The following is an 18,958-nucleotide window of genomic DNA, read 5'->3' as shown; positions in this document are numbered from 1 at the left end:
GGAGAAGTGATGGGTTTATTGCTATTTATATGGTTTATTAAAGCTGTTTATTAAGAAATAGTGCAAAAATGAGGTTTAAAATGGGGTAAAAATGAGATTTAAACGGGATGGCAGCAATTCACACATAAAAGTGGGATTTTTTGGGCCTCATTTGTTTTTTTGTGAGAAAAAAAGTGAAATAATAACCAAAATTGGGCCTAAATGCGAAACTTTTTGTACTTAAGAGTATATTAAAGTGCATTTTAAAGTATTAAAGCATTCTCAGGTGTTTTAAAGCATTAAAGTGCTCTCAGTACCAAGCTATAAGGTGTCTCCATTGGGGAACTGTGTTAATTCTCATCTAAGGATCTCTTAAAAATCACATTTTTTATCTCTTTTTTTACCCCTAATTCCCCCTTTTTACCCCAAATTCCACACACACCCCCCCTTAAGGACCGAATTTACCCTTTTTACCTCATTTTTACCCAAAATTCCCCTTTTTAACCTCATATTTACCCCCAAATTCCACCCACCCACCCTTAAGGACCCAAATCCCCTTTTTGCCTCATTTTTTTTACCCAAATTCCCCATTTTTGTCTCTTTTTTACCCCAAATCCCCCCCTTTTATCCCCTTTTTACCCCCAAGTACCACCCCCCCCTTCTTAAGGACCAAATTTCCCCTTTTTACCTCATTTTTACCCCAGATCCCCCTTTTACCTCATTTTTACTGCAAATCCCCCCTTTTTTACCCCAAATCCCTCCATTTTTACCTCTTTTTTTCCCCCATATCTCTTCTTTTTGACCCCATATGGCCACCACCAGCCCCATAGATATGGGGACCCCATAGATATGGAGACCCCATAGATATGGAGACCCCAAAGCCACCACCAGCCCCATAGATAAGGAGACCCCATAGATAAGGAGACCCCATAGATAAGGAGACCCCATAGATAAGGAGACCCATATGGCCACCACCAGCCCCATAGATAGAGGGACCCCATAGATATGGAGACCCCATAGATACGGAGACCCATATGGCCACCCCCAGCCCCATAGATATGGAGACCCCAATACAGCCCCATCAAACCCTTCAGTAAACAGGGGGGGGGGACACCCCTTTGTAACCCCCCCCACCCCCCAAATAGCCATAAGACCCCTTTGTAACCCCCCCAAATACCCATAAGAGCCCCCCCCACATCACCAGACCTCATTGACCCCTTAATTCCATATATATTTTATTCCCAAAGCTGCTTTTGAACCATTTTCATACGAAATGAAACAGGCCTCAGAGCTGCATGGCGGCCATCAGCGTATCCGACAGCTTGGTGGCGAGCTTCTCTATCATAGTAGGGATGGGGGGGGGGGGGGGGGGCATGAAAAATAGGGTCAAAATTAGTGTTTTTTACATCGGAATTGTTTGTAATGGGGGGAGGAGAAAGAAAAGAGGTTATAGGGGTGGATTGTGATGGAATTAATGGATTTGGGGATGTTTTTACCTGCTCTTTTTTGCAGCTTTTTCCTCCGTTTCCCGGCGGCCGCCAGCCCCTGGCCCTGCAGTATTGGCGGCAGCGCAGCCACTCCTCTAAACGGGGGGCGCGGGGTGGGGGGGGGGATTCGGATGAGCAGCCCCCAACCTTGGGCTTCGGCTTCAGCTCCACCGTCAGCACACCCAGCTGGGGAGAGACCCCATAGAGACCCATAGAAACCCATAGAGACCCCATAGAGACCCAATAGAGACCCAATAGAGACCCCATAGAAACCATCTCTATAGGAGACCCCATAGAGACCCCATAGGGACCCCATAGAGACCCCATAGAAACCCAATAGAGACACCATAGAAACCCAATAGAGACCCCATAGAAACCCATAGAGACCCCATAGAGACCATCTCTATAGGAGACCCCATAGAGACCCCATAGAGACCCCATAGAGACCCCATAGAAACCCATAGAAACCCATAGAGACCCCATAGAGACCATCTCTATAGGAGACCCCATAGAGACCCCATAGAGACCCCATAGAAACCCCATAGAAACCCCATGAGACCCCATAGAAACCCAATAGAGACCCATAGAAACCCAATAGAGACCCCATAGAAACCCAATAGAGACCCCATAGAAACCCAATAGAGACCCCATGGAGACCCCATAGGGACCCCATAGAAACCCAATAGAGACCCCATAGAAACCCAATAGAGACCCCATAGAGACCCCATAGAGACCCCATAGAAACCCATACAGACCCCATAGAGACCCCATAGAAACCCAATAGAGACCCCATGAAGACCCCATAGGGACCCAATAGAGACCCCATAGAGACCCCATAGAAACCCAATAGAGACCCCATAGAAACCCATAGAGACCCAATAGAGACCCCATAGAGACCCCATAGAGACCCCATAGAAACCCAATAGAGACCCCATAGAAACCCATAGAGACCCAATAGAGACCCCATAGAGACCCCATAGGGACCCCCATAGAAACCCATAGAGACCCCATAGAAACCATCTATATAGGAGACCCCATAGAAACCCAATAGAGACCCCATAGAGACCCCATAGAAACCCAATAGAGACCCCATAGAGACCCCATAGAAACCCAATAGAGACCCCATAGAAACCCAATAGAGACCCCATAGAGACCCCATAGAGACCCAATAGAGACCCCATAGAGACCCCATAGAGACCCCATAGAGACCCAATAGAGACCCCATAGAGACCCAATAGAGACCCAATAGAGACCCCATAGAGACCCAATAGAGACCCAATAGAGACCCCATAGAGACCTCATAGAGACCCAATAGAGACCCCACAGAGACCCCATAGAAACCCAATAGAGACCCCATAGAGACCCCATAGAAACCCAATAAAGACCCCATAGAGACCCCATAGAGACCCCATAGATACCCCATAGAAACCCCAATAGAGACCCCATAGAAACCCAATAGAGACCCAATAGAGACCCCATAGAGACCCCTATAGAAACCCAATAGAGACCATCTCTATAGGAAACCCCATAGAAACCCATAGAGACCCCATAGAAACCCAATAGAGACCCCCATAGAAACCCAATAGAGACCCCATAGAAACCATCTCTATAGGAGACCCCATAGAGACCATCTCTATAGGAGACCCCATAGAAACCCATAGAGACCATCTCTATAGGAAACCCCATAGAAACCCATAGAGACCATCTCTATAGGAAACCCCATAGAAACCATCTCTATAGGAGACCCCATAGAGACCCCATTGAAACCATCTCTATAGGAGACCCCATAGAAACCTCATAGATATCCCATAGAAACCATCTCTATAGGAGACCCCATAGAAACCTCATAGAGACTCCATAGAAACCATCTCTATAGGAAACCCCATAGAGACCCCATAGGGACCCCATAGAAACCCAATAGAGACCCCATTGAAACCATCTCTATAGGAGACCCCATAGAGACCCCATAGGGACCCCATAAAGACCCCATAGAATCCCCATAGAGACCCCATAGAGACCATCCCCTATACCTTAAAATGACCCTAAATTCACCCTAAGGACCCTATAGCCACCACCAGCCCCATAGATATGGAGACCCCAAAACCACCAGCCCCATAGATAGAGGGACCCCATAGATACGGAGACCCATAGATAAGGAGACCCCATAGATAAGGAGACCCCATGGCCATCAGCCCCATAGATATGGAGACCTATAGATATGGAGACCCCATAACCACCATCAGCCCCATAGATATGAAGACCCCATATGGCCACCACCAGCCCCATAGATATGGGGACCCCACCTCCAGCCCCATAGATATGGAGACCCCATAACCACCATCAGCCCCATAGATATGGGAACCCCAAAACCACCATCAGCCCCATAGATATGGGGACCCCATATGGCCATCACCAGCCCCATAGATATGGAGACCCCATAGATATGGGAGACCCCATATGGCCATCACCAGCCCCATAGATATGGAGACCCCATAGATATGGAGACCCCATATGGCCACCAGCCCCATAGACATGGGGTCCCCATGACCTTAAATAACCCCAAATTCCCCCAAATTCCAGTTTTCTCCCCATTACCTGCAGGCCGTCCCCATTCTCCTCCATATCCTCCTCATTGGGGACACACGGCTCCATCTCAATCCCCGTCACCACCTCAGGCACCGCTACAAGCCCAGGTCAGTTCAATATGGATTTACCCTTCATTTTAGGGCTTAAAAACCCCCATTTTGGGGCTAAAACCAACCCCCATTTCCTCACCTGCCAACGCTTCAGCATCTCCCCTTTCCAAAGCTTCAATATCAAACTCCGGCCCCATAGATTGTAGGATCGTCGCCTCCAGCTGCACCCCGACCTCATTGCGTACAGGGGGGTGTGTGTAATAACAGATCTTCCCGCTGTAGATTTTGGGGTGAATTAAGGGGTTTTAGGGTTTATAGACCCCTAATATGGGGCTACGTGATGGGGTTTACCTGGTCCAGTCGTGTAATAAAGCCATGGCGCGGCGTGGGGGTCCGGGAGCCCCCCAGGACGGAGGCGGCCTTGTTTCCTGGCCAGGTGGGATAGGAACTGCCGTGGGTCAGGGCAGGGGGGCACCCCATAGAGCTGGCTCAGCTATGGGGCAGGGGACAGACCATGGTCACCCCACTGCCACCTCCCTGGCCCCATAGATGTCTCTAACCCCATAGCAATGGGGCTGAGCCCCACAGACACCCTATAACTCCATAGCAATGGGGCTGAGTCCCTCCCCCATGACCCCCCTAAGCCCCATAGCAGAGGGGCTGAGACCCCCCAGATACCCCCAAACCCCATAGCAATGGGGCTGAGCCCCCACAGACACCCTCTAACTCCATAGCAATAGGGCTGAGCCCCATAGATGTCCTCTAACCCCATAGCAATGGGGCTGAGCCCACAGACACCCTCTAACTCCATAGCAATAGGGCTGAGCCCCATAGATGTCCTCTAACCCCATAGCAATGGGGCTGAGCCCCACAGACACCCTCTAACTCCATAGCAATAGGGCTGAGCCCCATAGATGTCCTCTAACTCCATAGCAATGGGGCTGAGTCCCTCCCCCATGACCCCCCTAGGCCCCATAGCAGAGGGGCTGAGACCCCACAAATACCCCCAAACCCCACAGCAATGGGGCTGAGACCCCCCCCCCAGACATACAAAGCTCCAACCCCCCCTGCCCCATAAATAGAACTGAGCCCCCCCCCCCCCAAGTGGGGTAAGAGCAATGGGGTCTGAGCCCCCCCTGCCCCATAAGTCTCATAGCAATGGGGTCTGAGCCCCCCCCCTGCCCCATAAGTCTCATAGCAATGGGGTCTGAGCCCCCCCCAGCCCCATAAGTCTCATAGCAATGGGGTCTGAGCCCCCCCCCAGCCCCATAAGTCTCATAGCAATGGGGTCTGAGCTCCCCCCCAGCCCCATAAGTCTCATAGCAATGGGGTCTGAGCCCCCCGCCCCATAAGTCTCATAGCAATGGGGTCTGAGCCCCCCCCAGCCCCATAAGTCTCATAGCAATGGGGTCTGAGCCCCCAGCCCCATAAGTCTCATAGCAATGGGGTCTGAGCCCCCAGCCCCATAAATCTCATAGCAATGGGGTCTGAGCCCCCCCTGCCCCATAAGTCTCATAGCAATGGGGTCTGAGCCCCCAGCCCCATAAGTCTCATAGCAATGGGGTCTGAGCCCCCAGCCCCATAAGTCTCATAGCAATGGGGTCTGATCTGAGCCCCCTCCCCAGCCCCATAAGTCTCATAGCAATGAGGTCTGAGCCCCCCAGCCCCATAAGTCTCATAGCAATGGGGTCTGGACCCACCTGCTGTGGGGGGCAGCGCTGTAGGATGGCGGCTGCGGGGATCAGGGGGTCCCGGAGGCGCTGTGGGGCCAAAGCCCCCGCAGTGGGGCAGCAGCAGTGGGGGCTCCCGTGTCCATGACAACCCCAGGGCAATCCAATAGCTGGATATGGCGATCCAGCTGCACTGTCTGGAGGCACCTATAGGAGGGGGGAAGGGGGCTTCTATTGACACCCCCCTCCCCAATTTGGGACCCTCCTATAGGGGGATGGAGCTGCTTTACCTGGTGACCCCCGGCACGGCACCCACCACACACACCCGGCTCCGCTTCAGGCTGTTGATGAGGCTGCTCTTACCCACGTTGGGGTAACCTGGGGGGGGGGTCCCAAAGGTGGGGGGGTTAAGGGGGCAAATAGGGGGGGAATTGGGGGTCAGTGGGGGGGGAATTAGGGGTTAAAGGGGGCAAATGGGGGGGTAAAGGGGGGAATTAGGGGTTAAAGGGTGTAATGGGGGGGAATTGGGGGGCAAAGGGGTGAATGGGGGGGGAATAGGGGGGAATTAGGGGTTAAAGGGGCAAATGGGGGGGTCAAGGGGGGAATTAGGGGGCAAATGGGGGGGAATTGTGGGGCAAAGGGGTGAATGGGGGGATAAAGGGGGGAATTAGGGGTGAATGGGGGGGGAAGAGGGGGGAATTAGGGGTTAAAGGGGCAAATGGAGGGGGTCAAGGGGGAATTAGGGGCAAATGGGGAGGGGCCAAGGGGGGAATTGGGGGTCAAAGGGGCAAATGGGGGGGTAAATGGGGGGATTTAGGGGTTAAAGGGATGAATGGGGGGGGAACTGGGGGTCAAAGGGGGTAATGGGGAAATAGGGGGAATTAGGGGGCAAATGGGGGGGAATTGGGGGTCAATGGGGGGGGATTTAGGGGTTAAAGGGGCAAATGGGCGATCAGGGGGGAACAGGGGGTGAAAGGGGCAAATGGGGGGGTAAATGGGGGGATTTAGGGGTTAAAGGGATGAATGGGGGGGGGAACTGGGGGTCAAAGGGGGTAATGGGGGGGAATTGGGGGCAAAGTGGTGAATGGGGGGAATTAGGGGTTAAAGGGGCAAATGGGGGGGAGTCAAGGGGGGAATTAGGGGGCAAATGGGGGGGAATTGGGGGGCAAAGGGGTGAATGGGGGGGGAAGAGGGGGTAATTAGGGGTTAAAGGGGCAAATGGGGGGGTCAAGGGGGGAATTAGGGGGCAAATGGGGGGGAATTAAAGGTCAAAGGGTAAATGGGGGGGCTGGGGGGCAAATGGGGGTATTTAGGGGTTAAAGGGGTAAATGGGGGGGGAATTAGGGGGCAAATGGGGAGGAATTGGGGGCAAAGGGGCAAATGGGGGGAGGGGAGTGAAGGAAGGGGTGGAATTAGGGGTTAAAGGGGCAAATGGGGGGTCAAGGGGGGAATCAGGGGGCAAATGGGGGGGAATTAAGGGTCAAAGTGGCAAACGGGGGTGGGAATTTGGGGGTCAAAGGGGCAAATGGGGGGATAATGGAGGAAATTAGGGGTCAAAGGGGAAAATGGGGGGTCTAGGGGGGAATTGGGGGATCAGAGGGAGTAATTGGGGGTCAAAGGGGCGTAATTGGGGGTCCCAGGGGGTTATTGAGGTCCCAGGGAGGGAATTGGGGGTCAGAGGGGGGGATTGGGGGTCCCAGGGGGGTCAGAGGGGGAGAATTGGGGGTTGGGGGGGGGATTGGGGGATCAGAGAGATGGAACTGGGGGTCCCAGGGGGGGAACTGGGGGTCAGAGAGGGGGAACTGAGGGTCATGGGGGGGGGATCTGGGGGTTATGGGGGGGTAACTGGGGGTCCCAGGGGGGTATTGAGGGTCATAGGGGGGTAATTGTGGGTCTGGGGGGGGTAACTGTGGGTCTGGGGGGGTAATTGAGGGTCATAGGGGGGTAATTGTGGGTCATAGGGGGGTAATTGTGGGTGTGGGGGGTAATTGAGGGTCATAGGGGGGTAATTGTGGGTGTGGGGGTAATTGTGGGTCATAGGGGGGTAATTGTGGGTGTGGGGGGGGTAATTGAGGATCATAGGGGGGTAATTGTGGGTCATAGGGGGGGTAATTGTGGGTCATAGGGGGGTAATTGTGGGTGTGGGGGGGTAATTGTGGGTCATAGGGGGGTAATTGTGGGTCATAGGGGGGTAACTGTGGGTGTGGGGGGTAATTGTGGGTCATAGGGGGGTAATTGTGGGTCATAGGGGGGTAATTGTGGGTCTGGGGGGGTATTGAGGGTCATAGGGGGGTAATTGTGGGTGTGGGGGGGTAATTGAGGGTCATAGGGGGGTAATTGTGGGTGTGGGGGGGTAATTGTGGGTTGGGGGGTAATTGAGGGTCCTAGGGGGGTAATTGAGGGTGTGGGGGGGTAATTGTGGGTCATAGGGGGGTAACTGTGGGTGTGGGGGGTAATTGTGGGTCTGGGGGGGTAATTGAGGGTCACAGGGGGGTAATTGTGGGTGTGGGGGGTAATTGAGGGTCATAGGGGGGTAATTGTGGGTGTGGGGGGTAATTGAGGGTCATAGGGGGGTAATTGTGGGTGTGGGGGGGTATTGGTGGTCCCAGGGGGGTAATTGTGGGTGTGGGGGGGTAACTGTGGGTCATAGGGGGGTAATTGTGGGTGTGGGGGGGTAATTGAGGGTGTGGGGGGGTAATTGTGGGTCTGGGGGGTATTGAGGGTCATAGGGGGGTAATTGTGGGTGTGGGGGGTAATTGTGGGTCATAGGGGGGTAATTGTGGGTCTGGGGGGTATTGAGGGTCCCAGGGGGGTAACTGTGGGTCATAGGGGGGTAATTGTGGGTGTGGGGGGTATTGGGGGTCCCAGGGGGGTAACTGTGGGTCATAGGGGGGTAATTGTGGGTGTGGGGGGGTATTGGTGGTCCCAGGGGGGTAATTGTGGGTGTGGGGGGTAATTGAGGGTCATAGGGGGGTAACTGTGGGTGTGGGGGGTAATTGTGGGTCATAGGGGGGTAATTGTGGGTGTGGGGGGGTAATTGTGGGTCATAGGGGGGTAATTGAGGGTGTGGGGGGGTAATTGTGGGTGTGGGGGGTAATTGTGGGTCTGGGGGGGTAACTGTGTGTGTGGGGGGTCCTGTCGCGCACTGACCCACGACGCCCACAGTGATGGCCGCCTTGACGTCCTGAGAGCGGCTGTAGTTGGCCAGGAGCCGCAGCAGCGCGTCCGCACCAACACACGCACTGCACGACAACAGCGCCGGGGGGGCTGAGGACACAGCAACACCGCTCTGCTTCTGGGGGGACAATGGGGGATATGGGATATAATGGGATATTGGGGGACAATGGGATATTGGGGGACAATGGGGGACAACAGCTCCGGGGGGGCTGACGGCACTGACACACCGCTCTGCTTCTGGGGGGACAATGGGGATATGGGATATAATGGGATATTGGGGGACAATGGGGGACAATGGGACAATGGGGGACAATGGGATATTGGGGGACAATGGGATATTGGGGGACAATGGGGGACTATGGGACAATGGGGGACAACAGCTCCTGGGGGGCTGAGGACACTGTGACACGGCTCTGCTTCTGGGGGGGACAATGGGACAGTGGGGGACAATGGGAGACAATGGGATATTGGGGGACAATGGGGGACAATGGTATATTAGGGGACAATGGGACAATGGGGGACAATGGGGTACAACAGCTCCTGGGGGGCTGAGGACACAGAGACATGGCTCTGCTTCTGGGGGGGGCAATGGGACAATAGGATATAATGGGATATTAGGGGACAATGGGACAATGGGGGACAATGGGGGACAATGGGATATTGGGGGATAATGGGACAATGGGGGACAATGGGATATTAGGAGACAATGGGGGACAATGGGATATTGGGGGACAATGGGATATTAGGGGACAATGGGACAATGGGGGACAATGGGATATTGGGGGACAATGGGACAATGGGGGACAATGGGATATTGGGAGACAATGGGATATTAGGGGACAATGGGACAATGGGGGACAATGGGATATTGGGGGACAATGAGACAATGGGGGACAATGGGATATTGGGGGACAATGAGACAATGGGGGACAATGGGGGACAATGGGATATTGGGAGACAATGGGATATTAGGGGACAATGGGACAATGGGGGACAATGGGGGACAATGGGATATTGGGGGACAATGGGACAATGGGGGACAATGGGGGACAATGGGATATTGGGGGACAATGGGACAATGGGGGACAATGGGATATTGGGGGACAATGGGACAATGGGATATTGGGAGACAATGGGATATTAGGGGACAATGGGACAATGGGGGACAATGGGATATTGGGGGACAATGGGACAAGGGGGACAATGGGACAATGGGCGACAATGGGGGACAATGGGACAATGGGGGACAATGGGACAATGGGGGACAATGGGATATTAGGGGACAATGGGAGACAATGGGATATTGGGGGACAATGGGGGACAATGGGATATTGGGGGGACAATAGGACACTACTGGGTGACAATGGGGGCTTTGGGGGAGTGTAAGGGGATCCAGGGGGGGATTTGGGGGGGGGTATAAGGGGTCCAGGGGGGGATATAAGGGGGTCTAGGGGGAGTTTGGGGGAGTATAAGGGGTCCAGGGGGGGTCGGCAGGGGGTAAGGGGGTCCAGGGTGGGCTCTGAGTGGGTATAAGGGGGTCCAGGGGGGTTTGGGGGGGGATCAGGGGGTGCAGGGGGGGCTCTGAGTGGGTATAAGGGGATCCAGGGGGGTTTGGGGGGGGATCAGGGGGTCCAGGGGGGGCTCTGAGGGGATATAAGGGGGTCCATGGAGGGGTTTGGGGTGGGATCAGGGGGTCCAGGGGGGCTCTGAGGGGATATAAGGGGGTCCATGGGGAGGTTTGGGGTGGGATCAGGGGGTCCAGGGGGGGCTCTGAGGGGATATAAGGGGGTCCATGGGGAGGTTTGGGGTGGGATCAGGGGGTCCAGGGGGGGCTCTGAGGGGATATAAGGGGGTCCATGGGGAGGTTTGGGGTGGGATCAGGGGGTCCAGGGGGGCTGACCCCTTGACCCCCCCCCATAACACCCACCAGGTTGCGGCTCTGCTGCTGCGTGGACGCCTTGAAGGCCACGGTGGGGAACTCAGCGCGGAGATACTTGAGCCACGCGGCCACCACGGCCCGCGGCACCAGGTCTGATGGGGGGGACAGGGATGGACCCCCAAAGCGCCCCCTAAAAGCCCCCTTATACCCCCAAATCCCCCTGGACCCCCTTATCCCCCCCCCAAAGCCACCCCTAAACCCCCTTGTACCCCCCCGGACCCCCTTATACACCCCTAGACCGTCTTATACCCCCCCCCAAAGCCCCCCCATATACCCCCAACCCCCCGCCTGGACCCCTTATACCCCCCCAAATCCTCCCTGGACCCCTTATACCCCCCCCTGGACCCCCTTATACCTCCCCAAACCCTCCCTGGACCCCTTATACCCCCCCCTGGACCCCCTTATACCCCCTCAAATCCTCCCTGGACCCCTTATACCCCCCCCGGACCCCCTTATACCCCCCCAAACCCTTCCTGGACCCCTTATACCCCACCAAAGCCCCCCTGAACCCCCTTATACCCCCATGGACCCCCTTATACCCCCTCAAAGCCCCCCCTGGACCCCCTTATACCGCCCCTGGAACCTCTCATACCCCCCAAAGCCCCCCAGACCCCCTTATACCACCCCAAAGCCCCCCCCAGACCCCTTTATACCCCTCTAAACCCCCTTATACCCCCTCAAAGCCCCTCCCGGGCCCCCTTATTCCCCCCAAAGACCCCCCAGACCCCCTTATACCCCTCTAAACCCCCATATACCCCCTCAAAGCCCCTCCCGGGCCCCCTTATTCCCCCCAAAGACCCCCCAGACCCCCTTATACCCCTCTAAACCCCCATATACCCCCTCAAAGCCACTCCCGGGCCCCCTTATACCCCCCAAAGCCCCCCCCAGACCCCCTTATACCCCTCTAAACCCCCTTATCCCCCCCCAAAGCCCCTCCCGGGCCCCCTTATCCCCCCCAAAGACCCCCCAGACCCCCTTTATACCCCCCCAAAGCCCCCCCCAGACCCCTTTATACCCCTCTAAACCCCCTTATACCCCCCCAAAGCCCCTCCCGGGCCCCCTTATCCCCCCCAAAGACCCCCCAGACCCCCTTATACCCCCCCAAAGCCCCACCCAGACCCCTTTATACCCCTCTAAACCCCCTTATACCCCCCCAAAGCCCCTCCCAGGCCCCCTTATCCCCCCCAAAGATCCCCCGGAACCCCCTTATACCCCCATGGACCCCCTTATACCCCCCTCAAAGCCCCCCCTGGACCCCCTTATACCGCCCCTGGACCCTCTTATACCCCCCAAAGCCCCCCCCAAAGCCCCCCCAGACCCCCTTATACCCCTCTAGACCCCCTTATACCCCCCCAAAGCTCCTCCCAGGCCCCCTTATCCCCCCCAAAGACCCCCCAGACCCCCTTATACCCCCCCCAAAGCCCCCCCAAGACCCCCTTATACCCCTCTAAACCCCCTTATACCCCCCAAAGGCCCTCCCGGGCCCCCTTATCCCCCCCAGACCCCCTTATACCCGCCCAAAACCCCCTTATACCCCCCCAAAGCCCCCCCCAGACCCCCTTATACCCCTCTAAACCCCCTTATACCCCCCAAAGCCCCTCCTGGGCCCCCTTATTCCCCCCAAAGACCCCCCCAAAACCCCCCCAGACCCCCGTACCGATCTTATTGAGGACCAGCACCAGGCGTTGTCTGCTCCCAGCTCGTCGTACAGCTGATTCCAGTTGTGTGCTACGACAACCTTGAGGGTCCCGGGCATCCAATACCTCTAATACCACATCAGCAGCTTCCAACACCTCCCCCCCACCCAAAAAATGAACCCCAAAGTGATTATTTAACATAGAAACACCCCCAAAAATCACTGCCCCCCCCCCCCCACAATAACTCACCTTACGTAGCTCCCGTCCGTACTGTCTCAGTGATGCCTCTCCTTGTGCATCACTATCGCCCTGGTTCACTGCTGTCTCCTTCTATAAAGGACCCATAGTGTTATCAAATTGGGGGGGGGGGGTTGGGTTGGTGAATGGGGGGTTTGGGGGGGAGTTTGTGTTGGGGGGTGGGGGGCTTGGAGGTTGGGTTGGGGGTTTGGGGGTTGGGGGGGATGTTGGGCTGGGGGTTTGGGGTTGGGTTGGGGGCTGGGGAGGGGGTTAAGTTGGGGGCTGGGGGGTTAAGTAGGGGGCTGTTGGGTTGGGGGGCTGTTGGGTTGGGGGCTGGGTAGGGGTTTAAATTGGGGGCTGGGGAGGGGGTTAAGTTGGGGGGTTGGGGCTGGAGGGGTTGAATTGGGGGCTGGGGAGGGGGCTAAGTTGGGGGCTGGGGGGGGTTAAGTAGGGGGCTGGGGGGGGGTGAAGTAGGGGGCTGTTGGGTTGGGGGGCTGTTGGGTTGGGGGCTGGGTAGGGGTTTAAATTGGGGGCTGGGGAGGAGGTTAAGCTGGGGGGCTGTTGGGTCAGGGGGCTGGGGGAGTTCAGTTGGGGGGCTGTTGGGGGCTGGGGAGGGGGTTAAGTTGGGGGGGTTGGGTTAGGGGCTTGGAAGGGGTTAAGATGGGGGGGGTGTTGGGTTGGGGGCTGAGTTGGGGGCAGGGGGGGGTTAAATTGGGGGGCTGTTGGGCTGGGGGAGGCTGGGGAGGGGGCTAAGTTGGGGGCTGGGGAGGGGGTTAAGTTGGGGGGTTGGGGCTGGGGGGGTTGAATTGGGGGCTGGGGAGGGGGCTAAGTTGGGGGCTGGGGGGGTTAAGTAGGGGGCTGGAGGGGGGTGAAGTAGGGGGCTGTTGGGTTGGGGGGCTGTTGGGTTGGGGGCTGGGTAGGGGTTTAAATTGGGGGCTGGGGAGGAGGTTAAGCTGGGGGGCTGTTGGGTCAGGGGGCTGGGGGAGTTCAGTTGGGGGGCTGTTGGGGGCTGGGAAGGGGGTTACCTTGGGGGGCTGTGGGGCTGTGGAATGGGGTTAAGTTGGGGGCTGGGAAGGGGGTTGGGTTGGGGGCTGTGGAGGGGATTAAGTTGGGGGGCTGTTGGGGGCTGGGGAGGGGGTTAAGTTGGGGGGGTTGAGTTAGGGGCTGGGAAGGGGGTTAAGATGGGGGGGGTGTTGGGTTGGGGGCTGAGTTGGGGGCGGGGGGGGGGTTAAGTTGGGGGGCTGTTGGGCTGGGGAGGGGGCTAAGTTGGGGGCTGTTGGGGGCTGGGGAGGGGGTTAAGTTGGGGGGTTGGGGCTGGGGGGGTTGAATTGGGGGCTGGGGAGGGGGCTACGTTGGGGGCTGGGGGGGATTAAGTTGGGGATGGGAAGCGGCTTAAGTTGGGGGGCTGTTGGGTTGGGGGCTGGGAAGGGGGTTGGGTTGGGGGGCTGCTGGGGGTTTGGGGGCTGGGGAGGGGTTAAGTCGGGGGGTTGGAATGGGGATGGGGGTTTGGGGGCTGGGGAGGGGGTTAAGTTGGGGGGCTGGAATGGGGATGGGGGTTTGGGGGCTGGGGAGGGGGTTAAGTTGGGGGGTTGGAATGGGGATGGGGGTTTGGGGGCTGGGGAGGGGGTTAAGTTGGGGGGGTTGGGTTGGGGGGGGTTGAATTGGGGGCTGGGGAGGGGGTTAAGTTGGGGGGCTGCAATGGGGATGGGGGGTTGGGGGCTGGGGAGGGGGTTGGGTTGGGGGGCTACTGGGGGTTTGGGGGCTGGGGTTAAGTTGGGGGGCTGCAATGGGGATGGGGGTTTGGGGGCTGGGGAGGGGGTTAAGTTGGGGGGTTGGGGCTGGGGGGGTTGAATTGGGGGCTGGGGAGGGGGCTACGTTGGGGGCTGGGGGGGATTAAGTTGGGGATGGGAAGGGGCTTAAGTTGGGGGGCTGTTGGGTTGGGGGGCTGCTGGGGGTTTGGGGGCTGGGGAGGGGGTTGGGTTGGGGGCTACTGGGGGTTTGGGGGCTGGGTTAAGTTGGGGGCTGCAATGGGGATGGGGGGGTTGGGGGGCTGGGGAGGGGGTTGGGTTGGGGGGCTGCTGGGGGTTTGGGGGCTGGGGTTAAGTTGGGGGGCTGCAATGGGGATGGGGGGGTTGGGGGGCTGGGGAGGGGGTTGGGTTGGGGGGCTACTGGGGGTTTGGGGGCTGAGGTTAAGTTGGGGGGCTGCAATGGGGATGGGGGTTTGGGGGCTGGGGCGGGGGTTAAGTTGGGGGGTTGGGGCTGGGGGGTTGAATTGGGGGCTGGGGAGGGGGCTACGTTGGGGGGCTGGAATGGGGCTGGGGGTTCGGGGGCTGGGGAGGGGGTTAAGTTGGGGGGTTGGGTTGGGGGGGGTAATGGTGTATAATCAGCAGCCCCCCCCTCACTTTAATCTCGAAGTCCCTCTGGCGCTGCACTGCGTCCTCCTGCAGCCCCCCCAGGCTGCGCCGCTGCCCCAGCTCCGCATCCCGCGCCGCATCCCTCCTCTGCTGCGCCTCAGCCGCCTTCACAGGGGGGTCAAAATCCATCAAATTGAGGCTTTTCACCCCAAAATTGACCATTTTAACCCCCCCCCCCCATAGGTGTTACCCTTCTCTGCCTCTTCTCCTTCTGCTGCTCCACGTGGATGGCGAAGCGACTCAACTGAGGCACCCCGGGGTCCTTCTTCTTCCCCCCTGTTTTACCCTGTGGGACCAGATAAGGGGGGGGGGGGACCCCAGTGTAAAGTGGGGGGGGGAGGAATCAGTTTTGGGACCAATTTTGGGGGGAAAAGGGCCGATTTTGGGTGAGATTGGAGCCATCCGCGGAGCAGATCTGGGCTAATTAAGGGTGGGAAGGGGGTTGATCTCAGCTTAGGGATTGAACTGGGATTTAGGAGGAAATGGGCTGATTTTATTGGGGGGGGGGGGAGGGAGGGTCAGTTCTGAGGCCAATTTTGGGGGTAAAAGGGCCAATTTTGGGTGAAATTGGAGCCATCCGGGCAATTGATCTGGATTAATTAAGGGTGATTAATGTGGGGAGGGGGTTGATTTCAGCTTAGGGATTGAACTGGGATTTAAGAGGAAATGGGCTGATTTTATTGGGGGGGAAGGAATCAGTTTTGGGACCAATTTTGGGGTGAAAAGGGCCGATTTTGGGTGAGATTGGAGCCATCTGGGGAGCAGATCTGGGCTAATTAAGGGTAGGAAGGGGGTTGGTCTCAGCTTACAAATTCAAATGGGTTTAAATAGAAAATAGGTTGGTTTAATGGGGGGGGGGTGTTAGTCCCATTTTGGGGGGGTCAAATGCAGTTTGGGGGGGGGGTTGGGGTGGGAAATGGGCTGATTTTGGGGGGTTTTGGTGCTGATTTTGAGTAAATCGGGCACGTTTAATGGGATGATCCCGATTCAGAGGGAAGTGGACTGGGTTGGGGGGGAATGGGGAGGGGTTGGGAGCAACAAGATCGATTGGGGGGGGGGGGGGAGAGTGGGGGGAGGAGAGGGAAGGAATGGGGGTGAGATAAGGGGGGAGATAAGGGGGTAAAGGGGGAGGAGGTGGGGGAGAAGGGGGTTAAGGGCAGGAGAGGGGGGTAAAGGGGGGGGGAGGGGAGAGAAGGGGGTAAAGGGGGGGTAAAAGGGGGTATTGGGGGAGGGGGGAGAAGGAGGGGGTAAAGGGAGGGGCTGAAGGGAGAAGGGGGTGTAGGGGGGGAAGGGGGCAAAGGGGGGGAGGGGGTAAAGTGGGGGGAGGATGGGAGGGAGAAAGGGGTAAAGGGGACGGGAGGGGGAGAAGAAGGGGGTAAAGGAGGGGAAGGGGGGGGGAGAAGGGGGGCAATGGGGGTGAGAGATGTAAGGGGGGGGCAGAAGAAGATAAGGGAGGAAAGGGGGGGAAGGGGATGGAAAAGGAGGGGAATGGGAGGAAGAATGGGGGGAAGAGGGAGGGAGAGGGGGCAAGGAGCGGAGACGTGGGGGGAAAGGGGGGAGATAAGGGGGAAAAGGGGGAGAGAGGGAAGGGGGGAGAGGGAAGGAAAGTGGAGGGGGGGAAGGAAAGGGGGCAGAGGGAAGGAAAGGAGGGGAATAGAGAAGGGGGGGAGAGGGAGGGAAGGAGGAGGAGGAAGGGGGGGAAGAAGGGGAGAAGTGGGGGGGAAAGGGGGAAAATAGGGGAGGGAAGGGAAAGGGGGGGAGAGAGGGAAGGGGGACAGGGAAGGAAAGGAGGGAGAGAAGGAAATAAGGGGGAGAGGGAAGGGGAGGAAAGGGGGGAAGGGGGAGAAAGTGGGTGGCAAGGGAGGGGGATGGAGGGAAGGAAGGGAAGGGGGGGTCGGGCTGTTCCCATATTGGGGGTGTTATATCCCCATCCCTGTCCCCCCATCCCCGCTCTCACCTGCAGCCTCCTCCCACGGGCCGCCTCCAGCCGTCGTCCTGCGGGGAGCGGCGCGTGTCACGGGTGGGAACCGACCCCATAGAGCCCCATAAAGCCCCCATAGAGCCCTATATACCCCCATAGAGCCCCCATAGAACCCCATAGAGCCCCACAGATACCCCATAGAACCCAATAGGACCCCATAGACTCCCATAGAACCCCTTACAGCCCCCATAGACCCCCATAGAACCCCATAGAGCCCCCATAGAGCCCCCATAGACCCCCATAGAGCCCCATATACTCCCAGAGAACCCCATAGAGCCCCATATACCCCCATAGAACCCCATAGACCCCAATAGAACCCCATAGAGCCTCCATAGACCCCCATAGAGCCCCATAGAACCACACACAGCCCCCATAGACCCCCATATACCCCCATAGAACCCCATAGACCCCAATAGAACCCCATAGAGCCCCATAGAGCTCCATAGAGCCCCATAGAGCCCCATATACTCCCAGAGAACCCCATAGAGCCCCATATACCCCCATAGAACCCCATAGACCCCAATAGAACCCCATAGAACCCCCATAGAGCCTCCATAGACCCCCATAGAGCCCCCATAGAACCACACACAGCCCCCATAGACCCCCATATACCCCCATAGAACCCCATAGACCCCAATAGAACCCCATAGAGCCCCATAGAGCTCCATAGAGCCCCCATAGAACCACACAGAGCCCCCATAGAGCCCCATATACCCCCATAGAACCCCATAGACCCCAATAGAACCCCATAGAGCCCCATAGAGCTCCATAGAACCCCATAGAGCCCCATAGAACCCCACAAAGCCCCCACAGAGCCCCCATAGAACCCCATAGAGCCCCCATAGATCCCCATAGAGCCCCGTAGAGCCCCATATACCCCCACAGAACCCCACAGAGCCCCCATAGAGCCCCATAGAGCCCCCACAGAGCCCCCATAGAACCGCACAGACCCCCACAGAGCCCCCATAGAGCCCCATAGAGCCCCCATAGACCCCCACAGAGCCCCATAGACCCCCATAGAGCCCCACAGATACCCCATAGAACCTCATAGACTCCAATAGAACCCCATAGAGCCCAATAGAACCCCATAGAACCCCATAGAGCCCCCATAGAGCCCCCATAGAACCACAGAGCCCCCACAGAGCCCCCATAGAACCCCATAGGTCCCCATAGAACCCCATAGAGCCCCATATACCCCCATAGACCCCAATAGAACCCCATAGAGCCCCATAGAGCCCCCATAGAACCCCATAGAGCCCCATAGAACCCCATAGAGCCCCATAGAACCCCATAGAGCCCCACAGAACCCCATAGGGACGCACGGGACCGTGTCATGGCGGCGCCCACGCCGCTCCGCTCACTTCCGCATCCCTACGTCACTTCCGGCGCGACACCAACAAGCCACACCCCCTCCCTATCCCCTCCAAGCGTCGCGCTGCGAGTGACGTCACAACCAACATGGCGTCTCCCCCACATCACCCCCACACAAACGGAGAGCGGCACGGCCCGTAACAAGAGTGCACTTTATTCCTTATTTTTTTGTAGCTTTTTTTGCCTTTTTTCTCTTATTTTTCACCATTTTTAGGGCCGGGGGGGGGCCGAGCCGCTTTCAGGTCCTTATTTTGTCCCGTTCGATCGTTATTTTTGTCCTTTTTTAATGGATGTAAGCCACCCCCCCCCCCCAAACGGGACCGTCATGGCTGCGCCCACACCGCTCACTTCCGCCTCGTTGTTGCATCACTTCCGGCGCGACACCCGCTAACCACCAACCAGCGTCGCGCTGAGAATGACGTCACCACCA

The 18,958-nt window shown here is 57.5% G+C and overlaps 1 protein-coding gene across 1 annotated transcript; it reads right to left on the bottom strand.

Moving 5' to 3' along the window:
* Positions 1–1,197: 1,197 nt before the first annotated feature.
* GNL3L (G protein nucleolar 3 like) lies at positions 1,198–18,535 on the bottom strand. Its single transcript, XM_085535848.1, is given in 18 exon segments — positions 1,198–1,317; positions 1,476–1,556; positions 1,559–1,652; positions 4,062–4,147; positions 4,242–4,378; positions 4,454–4,493; positions 4,496–4,595; positions 5,803–5,879; positions 5,882–5,979; positions 6,063–6,150; positions 8,923–9,067; positions 10,877–10,980; positions 12,546–12,681; positions 12,775–12,855; positions 15,165–15,281; positions 15,367–15,462; positions 17,134–17,171; positions 18,480–18,535. Coding segments are annotated over 18 exon segments (1,584 nt in total). The 5' UTR covers positions 18,493–18,535; the 3' UTR covers positions 1,198–1,264.
* Between the last annotated feature and the right edge of the window lie 423 nt (positions 18,536–18,958).

This window comes from Coturnix japonica, unplaced genomic scaffold (assembly GCF_054131305.1).
Source record: "Coturnix japonica strain WE unplaced genomic scaffold, WE-NBRP24 Scf196, whole genome shotgun sequence".
Classification (NCBI taxonomy): domain Eukaryota; kingdom Metazoa; phylum Chordata; class Aves; order Galliformes; family Phasianidae; genus Coturnix; species Coturnix japonica.
Note: the sequence above shows the minus strand (reverse complement) of the source record. Positions and strands in the feature narration are given on the sequence as shown.